General features: G+C 46.7%; 1 protein-coding gene across 1 annotated transcript; it reads left to right on the top strand.

Annotated features, from left to right (window-relative positions):
- The first annotated feature begins 8,776 nt into the window (after window positions 1-8,776).
- igfbp3 (insulin-like growth factor binding protein 3) lies at window positions 8,777-22,008 on the top strand. Its single transcript, XM_049028850.1, has 4 exons — window positions 8,777-9,555; window positions 13,416-13,648; window positions 14,801-14,920; window positions 20,677-22,008. The coding sequence occupies exons 1-4, from the start codon at window positions 9,189-9,191 to the stop codon at window positions 20,800-20,802; spliced, it is 846 nt and encodes a 281-aa protein (XP_048884807.1). The 5' UTR covers window positions 8,777-9,188; the 3' UTR covers window positions 20,803-22,008.
- The last annotated feature ends 579 nt before the right edge of the window (window positions 22,009-22,587 follow it).

Consider the following 22,587-nt stretch of genomic DNA (forward strand, 5'->3'; position numbering starts at 1 on the left):
GAAAAACTCGCACAGAGGACGCCAATCGAAATCCTGGCTTTTTTCCCCCCCTGAGATATTTAGGTTTATCTGAACCTTCCCTTCCAGTTTCCGCCTCTCCTTCTCCGGGACCAACAACCTCCCGCTTGAGCATCTCCGCTGTGTAACATCTGTGTCAGACATGTGGCACTGATGAAATCCTGTCACGGTACGTCACGGAACAAGCCCCGCGGCACCAGGGGGAATGGCTCCCCCTCGTATGGGACTCGGGCTCCACGATGATGGAGGAAGAGAGGCTCGCCATGTTAGCGCCGCACTAATGATACGCTCTCACTTCTCTCTACCTCTCTGAAGATACGCTGTAAGAAATTCTTCTCATGTAAAACAACAATGGACTAACACCGAAATGCAAAACTGAGAGTGTGATGAGGTCAGGAACTGCGAACAAGTAATCCAAACACAAACCTGCTGCATAAAGAGCAAATTTTTAATCTTTCTGATGCTTCTTATCCAAAGGGACTTAAAAAGGAGTGAACAGTTACGACTTATGTGGGCACCATGGGATTTGAACCTACAACCTTTGCATGGTTAGTGCAATGCTGTACTTCTGAGTTACATATGCTGCTGAAGTGCCAAAGCTCACTCAGTCTGTTTTTCATTGCTGTTCAGATGAAACCAGCAAAAACCTAATGTCAGGCTTCCTCATCGTTTGTTACAGTTTTGGGAACCAAAACTCACTTAGTCCTGATGTAATCCAACGAAGAACTTTCATTCAATTGTCAAAACTCACTACGCACACAGACATGTTCTTGAAAATGTATCCCGTGAACTAACTGAGTTTTGGAAATTTACTCTTCATATATAAATTTGGTGTCTAAACCTTTGCCCAGGATTCTGTGGTTGAGAGCCTGTAGCCTTTGAAAAAAACCCTACTTTTAAAATTAATTACAAATGCATGGTTTACAGGCGGCAACCTGGAAAGTTCAGTTAATTCAGGTAACACCAAAATTCCTCAGAATCCATCCATCCATCCATTTTCTATAACCACTTGTCCTGTTCAGGGTTGCGGGAGGTCTGGAGCCTATACCAGAGGCTACAACGCAGGGCAGGGAATAACACAGGATGGGGCGCCAACCCTTCATGACACAAAATTTTAAAGCTTTTCTCAACACGTTAAACTTTATAATTTTTTATTGATTCATATACAAATAAGTGACACACAGAAGCCCCACCCAGACTGCTGAAGCATCAAACTGATCCCTGATTGGCCCGTGAACGCAGCTGTTGGGGTCACCTGTGGGGTCATCTCCCTCGAGGTCTCTGACACACCTTAGCAGAGTGCGATGACCCTCCATCAGAAGACACCCATGGTTCCCAGCAAAAGTTCAGTTTTGCTTCTGTCATTGTAACTAGAGAACAAACAAGACAAAAGGCAGCAATGTTAAGAAATGGCAGCGGAGAACCTTAGGCTTCCAGCAGGGGGCAGAAGAAGAGAGCACACTTTGGGCCCTGAAGTTGGAGCAGACAGCTCCCAGAGGCTCCTTTCGGAATGTCGCTCCATGCCGGGATTGGCATGACTTTCACCTCACTCCTGACATTCTGGATCTGACCCCTATGACCTGGTTCGAAAGTCATTGACGGTCAGGGGAGGGGATGCTGATCCTCTGGGGGTAAAAAGGGCCCTTGGCTTCACGGGCTAGGAAGTCAGCACCCATGATCTGCTCAGTATCTTCCTAGGAGCCTCATCTAGCTGATTTCGGTATGGTGGCACTGCAACTCCACTCACTTCCACCTGCTCTCCTTCAGCTTTCACTCGCTCTCCTTGTCTCTGCCCCCACTCTCTCCCTGCCCTCTTCCCCCCCCCTCTATCATTGGCCTCCGCCCCTGCCCATCTTTCATCTCCAGACAGAACCAGTTAGAGCAAGCAGGGAATCCTTTAACTTAGTTTATCCATCCATCCATCCATTTTCCAAATCGCTTATCTTACTCCGGAGCCTATCCCGGAAGCAATGGGCACGAGGCAGGGAACAACACAGGATGGGGGGCCAGCCCATCACAGGGCACACTCACACAACATTCACTCACACATGCACACCTACGGGTAATTTAGCAACTCCAATTAGCCTCAGCATGTTTTTGGACTGTAGGGGGAAACCGGAGGAAACCCCACAACGACATGGGGAGAACATGCAAACTCCGCACACATGTAACCCAGGCAGAGACTCGAACCCGGGTCCCAGAGGTGTGAGGCAACAGTGCTAACCACTGCACCACCATGCCGCCCCCTTTAACTTAGTTTATTATATTAAAATTCCCCAAAAATTAGTGCTCCACAGATGACTCTGGTAAAAATATCTGCCACCAGCTCGGGTCACTTTAAAGATTGTTTGATACCCCCCCGCCTCCCACAGAACTTTCTTCCAGATGTTAGTTAACAATGTTATGCAATAAAAGAAGCTCATTGTTCTGATTCATTGAAAGCAGATATCATTTACCACAAAAGTCAGCTTAAATTAAACAAGCGAGAAACTTTACTGGTTATTTATGTGTTATAATTCTCATGAAATCCCCGTAATTATATTTCAGCATCAGTGTTTTGGCAGCACCTAAAATAACTACAGTGATTGGACAGTACCTACAGTGATGGAGGGAATGTATAGCGATTGGGGGGGGGGGGCATGTACCAAAAGTGGAGTCATAGAAGGTGGTGGGTCAGCTGGCAAAAGGTCCGGTGTAGTTCTCTTTAAACAATACATTTCCTTCAACTGATCTAACCATGCACATATATATCTATGAGACATGTTTTAACAAATTTGCTCACTGCAAAGGCTGAATGGGTAGGCCTGAGTTCCATCTGCCACCACAGTAGGTATCTACAGTGATTGGACAGTACCTAAAGCGATTAGGGGAACGTATAATGATTAAAACAGTAACTGCAATGATTAGCGGGCATGTTCAGTGATTCTACAAGACGTACATTGATGGCGCATTACGTATAGCGATTTGGGGCATGTAGACTGACCACAGTGATTGGAGTGGGCATATACAGTGATTGTACAGTAACTTTGGTGGAGCATGTATAATGACTGTATAGTACTTACAGTTATTGGAGGGGGTATGTACAGTGATTGGATAGTACCTACAGTGATTGGAGGGAGCCTGTAAAATGATTGAACAGTACCTGTAGTGATGGGGGACATGTACAGTGATTGGTGGGGCATGTACAGTGATTGGACAGTACCTGCAGCAATTGTGGGGAATGTATCGAGAATGGGGGGCAAAAACAGCGATTGGACTGTACCCACAGTGATTGGGGGGGCATGTACTGTAATTGGATAGTACCTACAGCAATTGGGGGGCATGTACAAGCATTGGACAGTACCTACAGTAATTGGGGCATGTACAGTGATTGGACAGTAAATACAGTGATAGGGGTGCATGTGCAGTGACTGAACAGTACCTACAGTGATTGGGGGGGCAAGTACAGTGACTGGACCGAGCCTACAGTGATATAGGGCATGTACAGTAACTGGACAAAACCTACAGTGATTGGGGGATATGACTGAACAGTAGCTACAGTAATGGAGGGAATGTACAGTGATTGCAGGGCATGTACAGTGATTAGACAGTACTTACAGCAATTGGAGGGGGCACGTAGAGTGACGGAACATTACCTACAATAATAGGGGACAGGTACAGGTACTGGAAAGTAAATAGAGTGACAGGGCATGTACAGTGACAGGAAGGGATATACAGTGCTTAGACAGTACATATAATGATAGGGGGCATGTATAGAGACTGGACAGTACCTACAGTGATGGGGGACATGTACAGTGATCGTGGGGCATGTACAGTGGTTGGACAATGCGGATAGTGTGTTGAGGGCATGTATAGTGTTTGGGGAGCATGCACAGCGACTGGACAGTACCTACGGTGATGGGGGACATGTACAGTGATTAGACAGTACCTACAGTGATGGGGGGGTTGAATAATGATTTGATAGTATCTCCAGTGATAGGGGGTGTGTACAATGACTGGACCATGCCTATTGTGATTGGAGAGCATGTATGATGATTGAGGGTTATGTTCACTGGTTGGACAGTACCTACAGTGATGGGGGCATGTACAGTGATCGTGGGGCATGTGCAGTGATTGAACAGTGCCTATAGTGAGTAGAGGGCATGTATAGTGTTTGGGGAGCATGCACAGCGATTGGACAGTATCTACAGTGATGGGGGGCATGTACAGTGATTAGACAGTACCTACCGTGATTGGGGGGAGGGGGGCATTTACAGTGATTTGACAGTATCTATAGTGTTTCGGGGCCATGTATAATAACTGGACAGTACCTCAGTACCTAAAGTAATAGGGGGGCATGTGCAGTGATTGGACAATACCTATAATGAAGAGCGGCATGTACAGTGATTGGGGGCATGTACAGTGAGGGGACATGTACAGTGATTGGACAGTGCCTATAGTGATTACGGGGCCTGTTCAATAATTGGTTGGCATATTTGGCAGATGAGCACAGGGATAATAAGTTGTTCCTTTTCCAAAATGTGAGCCTCTGCTTTCCAGGAAAGCTAATAAAAATAGAGACTGACCTTGAATCACAACCCAAGAAAATCTAGCAGTTAAGCATCCGTACCTTGACGACAGTGACAGGCTTTTAACCTGTGAAAAGTAAGGCTAAGGGAAGCACCCCTCACCCCCTCCCCCCTGTTCCGCATTATAACAGTTATGCATGAACAGCTCCAAAGAGCAAAACCTCGTTTCATATACCGCTTCTCTACTTCCCATGATCCTATAATCAGGGGAAGAAATGTGGAAAATTAGAAGAAAGTAACACCAAGTCAGTACCAACAACTGAACCATCATGCTCTGTGCTCCTTGTGGAAGCATGTAAAGCCCCCACCCGGCTCCTCTGTGAGCAGCACCCAGACAGCCTTCCTACACCTGCAAGACGGCTTAAAGGTGGGGGGTGTTTTGGGGAGAACTGTGATCCAGACCTGAGGCTGCACTTTTAGTGAAAATGGGATGCTGTAGGAGGTTTCTCAGATGTGAGGGGGCTGGTGCATTATGGGTATTCCTGCTAGTTAAAGGGGCAGCACTGCAGAAACACAATAAAACCCAACCAACTGGCATCTCCTGACCCCTTTCCGGACTCCGCTGCCCGCTGGACAGATTCAGGCTGGGTGGCCTACAGATACAACAGCTCCCACAGATCCCACCCCACCGCGGTCTGATCCATGTAGCTTACGCCCCAATCCAAGTTTTAAGCCACAGAGCTGTGTACTGCTAGAGAAGTTTAGCCCATAAATCAGAAGGTTGGGTTGCGAGTGGAACACCACTCACAGGTTAAGGCGATAGCAGTTGAGGAGTCAGACATTGACAAGAGGTCAGGGGTTCAAGTTCCACCAAGAGCACGAAAGCTTAACCGGAAATACTTCAGTGAAATCCATCCATTTTCCATAACCGCTTATCCGAAGCAGGGGTCACAGCAAGCCGGGAGCCTATCCCAGGAAACACAGGTCAAACTGCAGGGTGGGAAAACCTGGACCCTGAAAACGATGCATGCACACATGCATGGGCGCACGCACACACACACACACAGCTTTGTAATTATATCTTTGTGGGGACTCTCCATTCATTTCTATTCGGAAAACTCTAATCCCAATCCCAACATGACGACCTTAACCCCCACCCAGCCCTTACCTTAACTATAAGCAATCAAACAAAATACCAGATTTTGGCATCTTTAGTTTTTTGATTGCATTCAGATATTTGTGGGAACTTGAAAAATGGTCCCCACAATGTCAAAATAATAAGTTTTTATTGCATTATGGGGTACGTTTGCACACACACAGAACCAAGCGATGGTCCCAAACCCCCAACCCTGGAGACATGGGCACGACAGTCTGCTTCCATAAAGTTTCTTACAAAAGAACTGCGAGTATGGAAAAACCATGGTTAAACTTGCTACCCTCACAATTTAATTGAATTTATATAAATACTTGGCAAGGCTGCCAAACACATAATATAAATCACAATAAAATTAACACTGCTTATAAAATCACCACAGGAAAACAAAAAAATATCATCACGGCAACTTATAGATTGCAGAACAGAGATGAATATGGTACCATGTGAGAATGATTTGCAAGAGACGGTATTTTATATTTTGTTCAATAACACCAGAGCCAAGAGTGTTTCGCCAAACTGGATTATAATCAGCCCAAGGGAACGTTCCTGCTCTGTATGCACGAAGTGTGAAAAATAACTTCCATTTCTTCAGAGATTTTTCAGATGGAAACTAAAAAGGTTGAAGGAATCCTATAACAAATGACTGTCCTTAGCTTCTGAAGCCTAAAAGGACCTGCCGTCTGTGAGTCCACGACATACATTAGCTATCTGCCCTTTGTGTAACAGATAGAAAGACTAGCTCAGTTTACCTATAAAGTCTTTGACACAAACATTAAACTCACCAGCTCCAGTCCCAGCTTTCAAGGTCCCAGGTCCTTGAAAATTCATAAGCAGGGCTCTTCTTAAAACTCTCATTATGAAAGTCGCAATGGTCCTAAAAGCCCTTATTTCTACTCAGCATTCTTAGCTTCCTTCAGCTGGCCCATGAACTCAAAAGGCCCTTGTTACAGCCAGTGAAATTGCAGTTTTCAGTCTTCTGTGCATCAAGCAATCAACAAGTTTTTACCAGAGGACATTCCTACCTCATCAACTGACTTATGCTTATCCAAAGCAGTGTAGAACCATGTCACCTTATTACAATACACACGCACACACACGCACACACACACACAGACACACACGTATAACCACACATACATAGATACATACACACACATACCAGTGTTGGGCATTTCAGGTGCAGAAACTACAAATCCAGACCAAGATTTTGTTTCAACCAACCAGTTGAGTCTCTGTGACTGTGACTCTTTATACCCAACTGGTTGATAGAAACAAAATCTTGGTCTGGATTTTATAGCTTCTGGATATGAAGTACCCAACACTGATAAATACATACACACACACACACACACAAGTCCCCATGCAAAACCAGGGCTTTGTGAGAATTTTCCCAGCAAGCCTTGTGGCACGCTTCAGAGTTCATCAAATGACCAGAGGTACAGGGAGAGCCCCTATTTTCCCGGGACTGCATGGGCATGGAATTCCGATTGCCCCCAAAAACCTGGGCCAGCTACAGCTGGCTCGTCAAAGACCTCCAGCTCCCGCACTTTCCTCATTATCTGATCCGTTCTCGTCCAGAACCAAGTTCAACAGCTGGAAAAACACATCTGTCCATTTAATGAATCTAGTCCTAAAATAAGCTTTGTTTCATTCCCTCCAGAATGTGAAAATGTATCCTGAATGATTAGATTGCCAGATATATTTACACTGTAAATAAAAGGTCTGCTGTAAGTTTTTCTTTGCAAAAAAAAAGAGAGAATATACTTCCAACTTTATTTCTGATACAGACCAAACTTGGTGACTCTCCTAATAAAAAAAAAGCCAAGTATTAGGAAAACTGATCTGAACAGCAGAAGTTTTCCTGAGGAGTCTCCTAACTCACCGTTTGTTTTTTGAGGTGGATTCCCCACATTCTCCCACCGTGCCGTCCAGAGCAGCAAAATGGTGAATGCCGATTGCTTTATTTTTCCAACTTACAGCCTGTCGTTGTTTTACTGGGGGGGGGGGGGATTTTGCAGGTTGTGAAAAAATGCTGAGTCTACAGAACCTGCCTGTCTGTTTCTGGTGGTCTGCAGGCACATGGGGAGGGATGAGGTATCCTGAGGGGGGCAAGCAGGGAACCAGGTAGCATTGAGACAGGGGGTCCTGCACATGCCCACTGGCACTGCCCAGGCCGTTCCTGCTCCAGTTACAATGGGTGTGAAATGACACCACATGTTCACTATAGACGTCCTAATGGGGGGGGGGAGCAATGGTGCTTTGGCTTATAAGATCAGGCTAGTCCCCGTGAACGCTTTTCCTGTCAGGACTAAACTGAGAGTGCAGGGCCACATGGCAGCCACCCCCCACCCCCAACACACACACACACATATGGTCATCAACGCCCCCCCCCTTGACTTTATAACCCAGCTTTGATTTCTACTGCCCCCCTCACCCCCCGCCTCTGCACAGCCACATGCGATCCAGAATATACATACATTCTACTCTATATGTGGCAGGAGTAGGGAAATAAGTACCATACGAGTACCGAATACTCAAATAAAGACATAAATAGATAATTAGCATACAAACAACACGTTGCTTATCTATTAATAATATTTACACCATAGCAAACCGACTCCTTATTATTCCCATGTATAAATACTCACTTACGCTGAAAAATATGAATAAAATGAATGAATATTAACATATATTATTAGTCCGCCAGGAGTTACACGTGGCCGAGTTATAAACACGAAACACGTGGACGGACTTCTGCGCCTTCGATCCCAGCATGACAGATATAGGCTACTCCTATTTGTATTTTATTTAACTAGCCTGTTCGGTAGTAATTTTTGGAATTAGTTGTTTTGAATTTAGGCATGAATAGTACAAGCGCAAAACATACCCCCGCACTGAAGATTTTCACGTAATGATATCATCAGCATCTTTTATTTTTTTATTTGACACACACACACACAACGTGCATGTGTGTGTGTATGTACGTAATTTCAAAACCTGGTTTTCTACATTTACGGTTTCCCCAAGATAATATTTTACACTTGGGTTATCTGATACACTTATGTACACAGGACAAACGGAATCCTTTACATATGTGCATGTTTATAAACACCCCATATACACGCGTCTTTGTGAATACGACTAAGTTGCCAGATTTAATTATTCATATGTATCTACATAATTAACTCCCAGATCACTGAATACTGTCCGCTTGCGGCTGAAATTCAGGAAACTGGTGATATGTAATTCAATAAATCCAGCGCGCGCCGTTTATGCTTCACAGACGAGCAGAAGATTGAAGGGCTTCCTAAATTTTGTGCCCTACGATTTACATTATTCATACAGAGGGGTGTGACTTACAACCTCTTTTTTCTGCCTGTATATAACGAGAAGTTGAAGCAAAGGAAAATACAGATGGAGAAGACCACTCTTCACTGTGCAAGAGAAAGTTCACCTAAGCCTACGTGACAAGTTGCATACTCTCCCTTTGTGTCTCTCCTGTCACCATGATGTCCAGGCTGTGCCTTCTTTGTCTGGCGACCGCCTTCGCGATACTAACCCGGCTGGCGGAGGCGGTCGGACCCGTGGTCCGATGCGAGCCCTGTGACGCCGGGGCGCTGGGGCAATGCAAACCTTTGCCCAAGGACTGCGCCGAGGCGGTCCGGGAGCCAGGCTGCGGCTGCTGCATGACTTGCGCGCTTACTGAGGGACAACTTTGTGGAGTGTATACAGGGAGGTGCGGATCCGGTTTGACCTGCCAGTACCAGCCGGGTGAAAGCAGACCTCTGCAAGCCCTACTAGAAGGACGGGGCGTTTGCTCCAGATCGGCTTCCAAAAAGCTCAACAGCATCCTGATTCCGGTCCACAAAAAAGGTAGGCAGTGGGGACCGATAAGTATCACGGTTCTGGTGGATTTGTCGGACCCTCTGCTGGGTGCATCTTCTCTGCCCGCGTCCGCCCGGGTCAAACACGCGACAGACGCCCCAAGTCGCAGCCGGACCTCCAGAGACACCTAGATAAGCACGACGCTTTTGATTAAGGGTGTTTTCCTTAATGTATGGCATCGATGTGACTTTTTGAAAATCCCCACTAGAGAATAAGCTCCCTCCGGCTGGCACGTTTTAAAGCATGTTTGCAGAATATCGCGACAGTGAGGGTTGCATACTTTTTAAACCGGCTTCCAGTCACTCCTCAAAGCGTACAAATCGGTACAAGCTGCGAACAGAAATGACCGTACAAGCCAACTTCTTGCACCCAGTCTGTCCTTTATAAGGAATTTCGATAGTGAACCGTTTTAATCGTAAATTCGACAGTCTTTAGTAAAATAAGCAAAAAATCTATCAAAATGTATTAAACATGTTTTCATGAAGTGACGAACAAAACGTGGACTCTAGTGAATGACAATGAAGTATGTTGGCATCAGACGTGCGCAATTAAAAGTTAACGGTAATGTAGCAAAAATTCCAATGGTACCCAATAATTCATGAAATCTTTTGAGTATTTTGAGTGTGCAGTATGCAGTACATGTCGGTGTATATATGTGCCTACGTACGCGCGTGTCCCTAGGTGCGGAACAGTCCCACGCTTGCATCTTCAATGCAATGTACTTTTTACTTGGCTAAACGTAGATTCTATATCTATGAAGAAGTCGCAGCTGCATGCTGATACATGAAAAAAAAAATTTGCGGACGCAGTTTAGATTTGCACCCTGCCGCGTACTTTTATGAAAGCCGGAACACACGCGTGTTTCTGATGCACGCTGCTCGGGCTCGCGGCGCCTGGTGAATGAGCGTGATCGGGGGTAACGTACCGTAGCGGAGCCAAGTTCCTATTTCCTCGCGCTGCATTTTCGTACGTCCATGACATCATTAATTGTTCGTGTGTTTCACCCCCCGTATTTTGTAGTGGCTTCTATGGTGGGAAGCAATGATGTGTAGCCTTCATACAATGGGAGCTTTTTAACACACGTACTAGGTTGCGTTAAGTGGTTTTACCCTACTTTTCCCCCTTGTGCTGAAAACTCGTAGAATCCTTTGGGGGTGCATATTGTAATTGTAGGCCATAATGGGTCGTTTCTTCATATTTTGTCACATCCATTGTAATTGCTTAATTAGAATGGCTTAAGCAGGCCTTAAACAATACTGTAGAAGTATGTTGGTGGTATACATTAGTAAAAAAAAAAAAAAGCTCCTGTGGGAAATGTAATTATTTACCAGTCTGGCAGCCTAACTAATAGTAATGAACTCATCGCCAACTCCAGCAGCGTGCCCGTTGCGATGCTTTGAGAGTCACGGCGTGTCTCCCCCTGCTGATGAAATGCGGGAATTACACATTGGTTGGTGTGCAACCCTAGAGCCGCGTGCTCGCTCGCTTGCCTCTTTTTAATGAGCCTGCGTGTTGAATTTCAGATTGTTTACTTGGCATGGATTATACAAACACGTGAAGTAAGACGTTAAAAACCTTTTAAATACTGCATCAGACCAATAAAAGTTTACATTCCGAATAAATATTGGTGTTGTGAAGATATCCAAATATGACTTTTTTGGACGATTACTGTTTGAATTTATTTTTAAAGGAAATACAGCTGGCACTGGCTGTTTTTATCATTCGCCATTTCGAGTTTAGACTGCAGCGACATTAGGAGACAATTGGACCCTATAGCGCTGGTTTGTTGCCTGGTTACTAATTGATCCAGTTAGGAGGAAGCATTAGAGAAGAGCCCACATGTTTGACAGGCCTACCAGTCCAAACCAGTGGAGCTGGTCTGCCGAAATCTGGTTCTACTTAATCTGGAAAGTTCCTCCTGTTTCTTGTTCTCTGAGGCGAGCACCAGACGTCGGGCATACACAGCGGGATCTTCGTTGGAACTGCAGGATCAAACCTGAATCTGATCCCCCAGACTCATCATGCACACACACACACACACACACACACACACACACACACATAGGTTCTATCATTAGGGTCTGTAGTCCACAGTGGACTGTGGTTAGGTACAGTTCAGTCACATGACTGGCGATGTCATAATAGCAGCGGTGAAGGGGTTCAGACGAATATCGATGGCTGTTAGAAGCCTAAATATGCCAAAATCTGGCTACATCTCCCCCACCATCTTCTTCTGCTTTATTCATATCCGGAATCCTCTGTAACAGGCCCGTAGAAGGAAATAAATTTCGGGGGGAGGGTAGATCTCACCAACTGCGTAGGGGCCTTGGTAGATTTTGAGCAAATTCTGAGTGGGGGGGGTATTCCAACCTGTAATTTTATTACCTGCCTACATGCCTGGACTGGAGCAAACAAATTTGGGGGGGGGAGTTAAACCTGGAATTTTACTATGTGGCTACATGCCTGCTATGTATAACTACTTTTCCTGAGTGTGCCTGATTATTTAGAGTACACAAGTATCCCCCCCCCTCCCCGTGGCACGTCACCCCGTGCGGATCCAGCTCTCCCATCTCCGGAAATGCCCGGGGCAGCCCTCCTCGCCCCGCGGCAGACCCACAGGCCTCACTTCTGCCTTCTCCTATATTTGGGTAGCTGCTGGTCAGCCGGTCTTCTCTGCATCTTTAACGATTTGTCAGGAATCTTGGGCACAGCTCTATAAATAAGCTCCGCCGTTTCTTTCAGCCGGCTTGGAGAGAGGCCGTCTGGAAAGGCAGCATCTGTTGATGTCAAATAGCTGTGTTACTGTTTATTAGCTGGCCGGGGCGACTATCTGTGGCTCCGCCTCTCGGTTTTGAAACACGTCCAGTGTGGTGAGGCAGATTCTTTTTAAAATTTAAATATATATTTTTTTCATGGTATAAGCGCACTCTCTATGTAGATCTCAATGAGACTGCATGCGTCGTCACCGTAGGACCCCTCAGATGCACAAGCTGCGTATAAATGACGGTGCAGAATGATCCAGCAGATTTTGCATGAACGCACTCATAGACAAAGAAATAAGAAATATATATTATTTATGCATTACAGCCAGAGTTGGCTGTTCCATAGAGGGAGAGTCTGTTTTTGAGATTAAATTATGAAACAAGTAAATAACTCATTGTTATTATTTTATTGTTAGTCAAAAGCACATTTTCTCTCTTCTTTGGAAAAATTCGCTATTGTAATAATATACGATGTATTATCTTCTCTCCTCATTTTTCTAATCACCAGCTGCCACTGATTCACCCCTCAGCTGGGTAATTATAATGTTGATACTAAATTTTCCATTGTGCAAGCACTTTGGGATTTTTTAGTTTTCACAGATCCCATATTTCTCGTGTGAGAGCAAAGCTTGGGGTTGGACCGTTTTTGACAGCATGTCCCGAGCAGTTTCTGAGCTTAAGGACCCTGCTCGAGGGCCCAGCAGTGAAATGATTAGTCCACGAGTGCAGGATTCGACCCAACAACCTTCAGGGTCACAGAGACGGCTAACCCACTGAGCCACACACCAGCCTGAAAGAAAAAAGATAGGCGTGTATGTGTGTATCAACCTTTTGGTGATATTTTTTTGGGGGGTAATCTCCTTACAAGAACAGCGAATACTGAAGAGCTTGACACTGTGTGTAAATCTCAATAAAAGGGTAATAGGGCCTTTTTGAAATTCATGCAGTATTTTTGGGTCAGATAACAGGCTGAACTGACTGCCAATGTAAAGTGTTCATAATTCTAGGTAAACAAAGACATGGTTGTGTGTGTTGGGGTGTGTGTGTAATGTAAGTATTTGTTCCCCCATCCTGCATGGTGAGCAGAGAACTATCAGGACCCAGAGGAGGACTGGTTCACTAACAGCACTGGAGCCTTGGAGATGGAGAGCTCCTACAGACTGGTGGAGCCCAGAGGGATTCCCCCACACTCCAAAGCAGATGCCATCCGCAGGGACCAGTCCAAGAAGTCACAGAGCTACAAGGTGGATTCTGTGTCCGGTGGGCTTAGCGTGGACGTGCAGAACTTCTCCCTGGAGTCCAAGCGGGAGTCGGAGTATGTAAGTCCAGTCCACCTACCCCCCCACAAAACCCATTTGATTTCAGGAGGTGACAAAATTTTGATTGGGGTTGTGAGTTTGGGAATCTACATCACAAGTTTATGAGGGTGTCCTGCTGTGTGCCCCCCCCCCCCCCCCCCCCAGAGAGGTATAGGCCCTACTAAAGAGTTCTTGTGTCCTTGTGGCCCATTGGCAGGTCACCGGATGGTTGGTGTGGCACTTAACCAAATAAAAAACCTTACAATGCACTGCAGGATAAACGTCCCCCCTGAATGTGTACTGGCTGGTTTTATTTTTCCTACAGTGAGCTGGAAAAGGTCTCGGTGTTTAGCCCCAGCCCAGTTTAAGGTGCTGGCTGACACTGGGCAGCTCCCAGAATAGTGAGCCCTTGTCACACAGCACAGGTTCAAACCTCAGTTCCAGGCTTATGGGTCAGTACCTTTGTTATCGATAATAGATGCTAAAAGAAGGACACGCCCCCTCATGGTTAGATATGACAAGACATAAGGGACGTCTTTATTCGCCAACGAACACGACGGCATGTAAATGGGAGCGATGCTGCACTCATCAGTGGGTGTCCTACACGGGGGGGCCGAACATTCCACTGGTTGATGTCCAGGGGCGGGATGGAACACTGGAATTGCTGCCCCATCACCAAGCCACCCCCATCTGGCTCTCTGTGTATGGCCACAGTCTCTGCCCCCCTGTCTTGGTCATGCCCTATAATCGCCCCCCCACCCCGAGCACTGCCTCTCCACCCTATAAATATTATTGTCAGTGGGGAAGGTGGGGGAGGGGGGGAAGGTTGACATGCTAGTTCCTGTGGCAGAGCAGGGTAGTCAGCAGTGGGGGGGGGGTCTTCTGATGCCTTTGTTGATCCCCCCCACCCCGAAAATGGTTACTCTGTCCATTTCCTGGAAACGGTACAAGGCAGTGTTCTTGCAGCCCCCTGGCATCTTCTCCCAAAATTGCCCATAATTAATTGGGATGTCGGGGGGGGGGGGCAGCAGGCTCCAGTGGCTGGAATGTGTGAGTCATCTGGGGGCCTTGGTCTTACAGCTTGCGGTGAAACAGAACTTTGTGGGGGGGGGCTTTTACAGGCGGTATGATGTGGTGGTCTGATGCCCCCCTCCCCCCCCCTCCCCATTCCAGGGCCCGTGTCGGCGGGAAATGGAGAGTGTCCTAAACAGCCTGAAGATCATTAACGTCCTCAATCCCAAGGGTTTCCGCATTCCCAACTGCGACAAGAAGGGCTTCTACAAGAAAAAGCAGGTGAGTGTGATGCGCCCCCCCCCCCGTGTCAGCTTGTTTCTACTGCCAAGGGTACGCTGGGACATTCCTTTCTTTTCCAGCTACGGTTCTACATGCTGAGAGAGGCCCATTTGTATAACTTGTCCTAATTTTTTAAATACATTATAACCTCCCCACAACCTGCATACTTTGTGCCATACTTTGGCCCATGCAGCACGCAAACAAGACCACATTTCCCAGTTCTGATGAAATAGGATCCTCTGGGAGAAGATGGCAGAGGCGTGACATGATGTCCTGGATCGGATCGGCATGCTTTCTATAAGATCAGCCAATGGGACGAAAGGTTCTTGGCCAGTGCAGACATCTCTGGAGTCCAATCATGAAGGAATCGAGTGAGTCAGGACCTCTGTAGGCCGACACGTGGAAAAGTGATACACCCATCCAGACGTTTGTGTCCCGCACAGGGAGGTGGCTTTTTCTGGCATGAAACGGAAAGCACCTGCAAGACGGGAGCTGTCTGAGGTGCTGAACATGTCCCCCCCGCCCCCCCCCCATCCCCCGACTCAAGCATGCTTCATAGGACGGCCCAGTCTCGCTATTCTCAGAAGAGATGAGTCACGCGGGCCATCAGCAGAGTTCTGGGAAAAGGGCGAGTCACACAAAAGGCGCTACATCGCTGGTTCTAAGAAAAGAGGGGAGGATATGCCATCTGGATTGTTCTTTTGTGTATTGCTTTTATTGGTGAACTTTGGATGGGGCCGGTGGTGTTTTTGCAACTCTACAGGCCCTGGGAAGTGTTGAAATCCCGCCCCACCCCAGTCAAAGATTTCCTTTTTTCATTGCAGATGTGGTGCTTGCTATACACAGCGGGTCACCTGAAAGATACTATAGGGCCGAAGAACCCCTTTGAACTGAGGATTTCTCTCCTAACAGAAGATAGAAGCAAAATTGGACAGGCTGCTTAGCTTACAAACTCAAACTTAGCAAAACCCAGTGAGTTGGCCTGTTAATTTTTTCTTCTCTGGCGGCATCCTGCTTAGTTTCCAACCAAATCATTTTGCTTCCCCTTGCCCCAAATAGTTTGTGATGCTTTATAGCTATTTATTTAGTAGAAGCTTTAACCCAAAGCAGAGTCAGACAGACACTGGAGCAATTGGGGATTAAGGGTCTTGCTGAAGTACCCAACGGTGACATCACTCTGCCAACTCTGGAATTTGAACTGGTGACCTTTCCGATCACAGGCACAGAGTCCTAATCTGCTGAGCCATACAGTGCCCCATACAAGATGCCGGAGAGGATGAGAGATCAGAAATTGGGCAGAGGGACCCCCCAGGATTATCAGCACCTCTCTGAATCTGAGGGAGCAGGAATACTTACGTTTGGGAAGTAGGCAGATATGGGGGGGAGGAGGGTCAATTCTTTTGTAATTAGTCAATGTTTTGAGGTTTTTTAAGGAGCAAATGAGATTTGGACGTCAGCCCACGCACATTATGTGAGCCCATTCCACCCAGGCTCAATTTGGTGGGTACGGTGCCTCTTGGGTGCAGTAACTGCCGGCAGAAAACTCAGTACCTGCCAGGATGACCCAGTAAATTTACATCAGATCTAAGCAGAGGGGGTTGAAATGGCTTCTTCTCAAGGAAGTGAAACAAAACATGTGTGTAATTACAAGGACAAACCACACATGTGTGTGTGGCACCGTATGCATGGAATAGAGGAAGAAATGGAAAAAAAAAGTTTTCGAAATCCAATTGCACCCGTTTTGAAATCGTTAGTCCAATATCCACATCTGTCAAGGCGTGGTTAGGATAATCAACACGGCCTGTGAGGGCAAGGTCTCACTGATTATGATAATCAACTTGGCCCCTGTGAGTGGGGCATCGCTGATTAGGATAATCGATATGAGCCATGTGGGTGGGATCTCGCTGATTAGGATAATCGGCACAGCCTGTGTGGGCAGGGTTTCGCTGATTATGGTAATCAACTTGGCCCCTGTGGGTGGGGCATCGCTGATTAGGATAATCGATATGAGCCATGTGGGTGGGATCTCGCTGATTAGGATAATCCGCATAGCCTGTGTAGGCAAGGCCTGGCTGATTAGAATAGCTTACATGGCCCATGTGGGCGGGGCCTAGATGATTAGGATAATAGACATGATCCATGTGGGCGGGGCCTAGCTGACCCATTTTAATTGGCGTACGCTACCCATCATGCTCCTTTATTTGCATCATGCTAGCTGGAGTAAAAAGGGCTGAAATTCAGGCTCTGCGGAAATAATGCTTAACCCCTCCCCTCCACCCTTAAACATGTGCGTGGGGGGATTCCAAGGGAGAGCAGAGGGAGGGGGAATGGCGGGTTGCCCTCTCCTCAGGCTGCTAATCATAGCTGTTGTCTCAGGGGTGGGTGCTGGTGGTGGAGGTGGGGAGGAGGAGGGGGTGTGATGATGGAGTGACCACCGGGTGCAGGGCCCCCCATGGATGGCTGACAAGGTGGCCGCCCCCCCACCCACCACCCTGAACCCCACATCCCCCCCAGGGAGCGCTCCCCATAATTGTCTGACTCACTCGGGAAACCCTACAAAAATAAATCCAAAGGCCCCTTCAGATCACGTTGCCCGCAATAGCCCCATAATAGATGGCTAACCCACGACCTCAGCCTGTGATTTTATGTTTTTATGCAGTTATTTTCCTGTGCCGTCAAATTACTGGAGTAACATTTATATTATGTTGCGGGCGATGTTTAATGTACGATCTTCTGTTGACCTGCAATCATTTGTAAACCAATGAAACTCTTACTGGCTATTTTTTTCCTCTGGTAGTAGTTATTTCGGAATGCAATATTCCCCCTCAAGGAGAAGTTGGGGCAGAAGATCTCAGAGCTGGCGTAGGTCATTTTGTGACCTTGTATTTACTTTGAGGTTTTAGAATTTCTTTTTAATTCCTAGGCAGCCAAACGTTCTTCCTATTAGGGTTAAATGCGCTCATTATGTCTGTGCTACAGAGGGCGCCGTTGAGGTGTTAAAGTTACGATTGTCTCATTATCGGTTCTGGATCGTAAACGTGCCAGATTGGACCATTTGTATTTAAAAATAATAATAATAACACCTATTCCATTGGCCAAGAGGATGTTCAGGAAGGATGCCACCAGCGGTGGGAGGTGGGGGTGGTGAGAGGGATGCCAACTGAGGTCTGGAGGGGCTAGTGAGCTCGCGGCCGGGGCGGGGGGCAGACAAAAAGCCAATGCACTAACACAAACTCGTGCCCCATCATGGCTACCCCCTCCCCCTTTCGGAACACAATATTTAACGCTGCCCCGCAAAATGATCTGGTCTGGAGGTCCCCAGAAATAGAACTTCACCGCAAAAGCAAGCAACGTCAGAGGAGACGAAAAGATAATAATAATAAACATGAGGCAGGGTGAGGCTGAGAAGCAGGATGTTTGAAGTTCTCTTTGGAGCTCTGAACATGCAGCAAAATGCAGACACCTTGACACAAAGTGATCATAGGGCCAAACCGAAGAAGCCGATCGGAAGCATCTCGCATCATATCAGAGAACTTGTACGTTAAAGAAATTATCCTTAAGTTTTATATTAAGGAGTTTATGCAAAGACAGAAGACATTAGTGGACAGAAGCCAGCTAAATTTGGTTTTGTGCAGAAGCATAAAGCAATACAAGCTGTGATGATCCAGTGTTGATCTTTGCTTTGTTTATGATGACCTAATGGATGGACCCACATGCTCATCAGGACAGATGGTACCATCTCTTAAGTAGAGTTCCAGCAACAGGCACAAAGCAGGAAATAAAAACTAGGCGAAATACTAAGTTGAGAGTTGCAACAGAAGAAGTCACTGGGGAATCTTAAAAGATACCCATATCAGAAATCTCGGACTAATGAATTATAATTTGGAGATGTATTGATCAGAATTATTTTCCATAATGATCTGAAATTCACTTGTGCTTGACATTATTTAAAGTGATTTGACTGTAGGGTGTTCCTTATAAGTAGGCCATAGGTTGGGGAGGGCTTCTTGGGCCCACGTCCTGAAAGTGTGTGTGAAGGATCTGTGTAAGTGGTCACCACGATCCTGTTCTATAAACAAAGCATCCTAGTGTACAGTTCCTCAACCTTGAGTCTGGTTCAGATATGCACTCAGAGAAAGTTCTGAGAGGCCCCGTTGTGCCATACCGGTTTGGACCAGTTCACACGATCCTTTGCATCAGTAAACATCTATCAAATACATGCAGTGGGCCTTTCTCTTTTTGAAGTAGTTACAGCCTACTGTCATAGGGTTTTGAGTATGAGTATGTGAATTCTTCTACACCCTTAGCCCGCTACCTTTTGGTCACACGTCCTGTTACTGTGACACTAAGTACAGCCCAGCTAGCATCATTGAGGCTTTTCAAATGAACATCTGAGGTTTGAAAAGAACAGCAATAAGATGCCGATCTCTGTGATCCTGTGTGCGACTGGTTGTACCCCTAATTCTGTGCTGCACCATATAATGATGGAGAGATGATTTTGTCTGGCTGTCAGCTCCCTGGAATAGGTCTTTGGTCAAAGCGACGCTCAAACTGGCCCATATTGCTTTAGTGACATGTTTCTGTTATTTCTAACACTTTTTCTCTCGGAAGGGAGCTTGTCTCAAAAGTATAAGGGTTTTTGTTATTCAGGAACACTAAATAAGGTAATAATATTTTGATTCTGCTTGAGATGGGATACTGCTGGAGCACTCAAAGTAGAATACTTCTGGGACATTCCAAGGAGAACATTCCTTAAGCCCAAATTAAGGATACTCCTGGAATACTTCTGGAACTTTTAAGGCCGAATACTGCTAGAATACTCCAAGTGGAACACTCCTGGAAGCACTCAAGATGGAATACTTTTGAGAACTCAAGGCGGAACCCTCCTGAAACAATGAGAAATGCTCTTGGTACCCTCCTGGAATGTCCATGGTAGAATGTCACTAGAACATTGCTGGAATGCTTGAGGTATCACACAGAATGACTGGCACAGACAAGAAGCTTGTTGACACAAGAGGGGCTACTGAGAACATTGGCGATCCATCTGGCTATTCTGAAATGTTTCTGTCACAAGCCATCAAGTCAAGAAAACGCCTCACCACTGATAAATTATATGAGAGCTGGTCACTGGCCTGTGTTGAAGAGGTCACTGGGTAGTGGGTTAGTTGAGAAAGCAGACACTTTACAACCACCAACAAGAAAAACTTGACAAACTTGTAACTGTCTAGAATAATTGGGGTACCTGTAAATTAAATAAGCCAGTTTGGACACAGTCATCTGTAATGCAAATTAAAAAAAAAACTGGTAAATAATGTATAATTGGGTGAATTTGAAGTTTGATATACTGATTGGAGTGAGAAAGAGATGAGTCCCATCTGGAGATTACATTGATGGTGGCGTAGCATTGCGGCCAGTGGACGTTATGTTTAACTTTGCTCAAGCATGACTTGCGAGTTTTGAAATGCATCCAAGCAGTGAAAGGTGGGAGGTGGTGGGGTGGAGGGATTGGGGAGAGACCCTGAGGCATATCCAGAATTTAACCCGATCCCCCCTCACCAGCCAGCGTCCTCGAAGCAGGGGTGAGGTAGTGGCAATATTACAGCGCCAACCATATCCATATCGGAGAAAATGGGCGATGGTCTCAGACCGTGTGACTCCACCCCTGTTATATGACGGTCAGAAAGAAACCCGACTGAGAGTAACAAAGGATCACTTTCAAACACTTAATGTCTCTCTCTCTCTCTCGTTCTGTATAGTGTCGCCCATCCAAAGGCAAGAAGCGAGGATCCTGCTGGTGTGTGGACAAGTATGGGCAGTCCCTGCCAGGCTACAGTGGCAAGGAGAGGAGTGACGCTCACTGCTACAACCTGGAGAGCAAGTGAGGGCGAGAGAGGGATGAAGAGAGAGCGAGCAAGAGAGAGAGAGATAGTGAGCGAGAGAGAGCGAGAGATAGAGATAGAGAGGGCCCACTCAGCTCTGAGGGGGTCATGCGCACAAAGACTGTACAAACAAAGACTTTGAAGGAGCTGGCCTGGCACTAGGAAGCCCAGCCTGGGTGCGGGCAGCTGTGCGACCTTTGACCTTGTGTGGGGGAGGGGAATATGGCAAGCTTGTGAGGACTGGAGACTGCAGCTGGGCCAAGACAATTCATTCTTACGGCTTTCTATACTGTGCAAAGGGAGCATTTGGATTCTTAAATATCTGAAAGAGAGCCTGAGAAACAGAGAAATAATATATATATGTGTGTATATATATATCTATATGCAAAGTGCACTATTTTTTAGAGGGCAGGGGCACCCCGTGACAAGGGCACCCCTGCTTGCCTTATTAAGAACTGCATGTGACCAACTCGAATCGGATTTGCTCGGATGTCCGGCGCCGGTGTGCGCAGCAACACCCAACGCGGACGCGATCACGGTGGATGGACCTCTCCACCCCATCTCCGCACGCCTGCATGCTCCGGAAGGCAGGGTGATGGAACAGGAGGGTGCCTGGGAGCAAGGGGGCTGCATGCCCCAGCTATCTGGCTCTGCTCAGGGTTTCTGATGTGAGATGAAGGCTCACCAGACAGGGTGGCCATTCCCACTCACAACCACACACCCCCCCCTCCCAGCCTACCCCACCAGTGATGGGATCTCACGCCAAGGGCTCCTATGCATGTCTCATGTCATAAACACAAATATCTTAAATGCCCCCTGAATGTTCGGTTTATGGATATACATGGTCTGGAAGCCACCCACCCCCCATTAGCAGTTGTACTGCCCTCCCCCCCCCCCTCCTTACTGCATCCCCTTACTGCAGGGAAATTTACCCCTGATTTTCTGTCCACTGGGTCTACTGTAAACTTGTGCTTGTCTGCAGGTCCTGAGCTGTGTGGGGTATTTGTGACCTTGTGTGTGTGTGTGAGTGAGGGATTGTGCATACGATTTTCTGTGTGTGTGTGTGTGGCAGAGTGTGTATCAGTGTGTGATGTGGGACATCTTGTCTGTGGGTGGTCCGGCAGACTGGCTCAGGATTCCATCAAGCCCCCCCGCCTGTAACTCCCCACTGCAGCCAAATACTCCCAGTCGACCGCCACCCCTCCCCTCCCCCCCCCCCCCCCCCCCCCCACATTGCCAGAGGGGCCACCGTGGCATGATGCTAAACGGCTGTCACATATGGACCCGCCCCCCTTTTCCGGGAGCACGGCTTACAGGGCCAACCAAATGACATCAGACGTGACGTCACTCATGACAGCCAGTGGTGATTCGTGGTCCAGCTCTCTCCCATCACATCCTGTGTAATGACTTGAACGGTGGAGAGTGCCCATCTGGATTGCTATCCCAGTAGCTCAGTAGCATATAATTGGATGTCTGAATATGCTAAAAAATGCTGGTGCTATTACCTTAATTTTGACTTGATTTGGGGAGAGGATTATAACGTTTGTCTAGCTGGTGGATTTGGCACTCCTTTGTAAGTGTTTATTTTGGCCAGCTGTGTCTGGGTAGACATATATTTCAGTACTTAAACATTTATCTGAAAGTATCTATAAGCTGATCCAAACCATATTTTTTCTTAAGAATGATTAAGTGACTTACAGACTGCACAACAGAGAAAAGCAGCATGTTTTTTTGGGGAATATAATCACTAAATGTTTAATTCTTGTTCTTGTCCTTTAGAAACATAAC

The sequence above is a fragment of the Brienomyrus brachyistius genome, chromosome 1 (genome assembly GCF_023856365.1).
Source record: "Brienomyrus brachyistius isolate T26 chromosome 1, BBRACH_0.4, whole genome shotgun sequence".
NCBI lineage: Eukaryota > Metazoa > Chordata > Actinopteri > Osteoglossiformes > Mormyridae > Brienomyrus > Brienomyrus brachyistius.

What these genes read in the sequence shown, in the direction of transcription:
- igfbp3 (XM_049028850.1), top strand. Translation starts at nt 9,189, where the DNA reads ATGATGTCCAGGCTGTGCCTTCTTTGTCTGGCGACCGCCTTCGCGATA. An exon ending in GATTCCGGTCCACAAAAAAG is followed by an intron (nt 9,556 to 13,415) that starts GTAGGCAGTGGG and finishes CATGGTGAGCAG; the next exon opens with AGAACTATCAGGACCCAGAG. An exon ending in GCTTCTACAAGAAAAAGCAG is followed by an intron (nt 14,921 to 20,676) that starts GTGAGTGTGATG and finishes CGTTCTGTATAG; the next exon opens with TGTCGCCCATCCAAAGGCAA.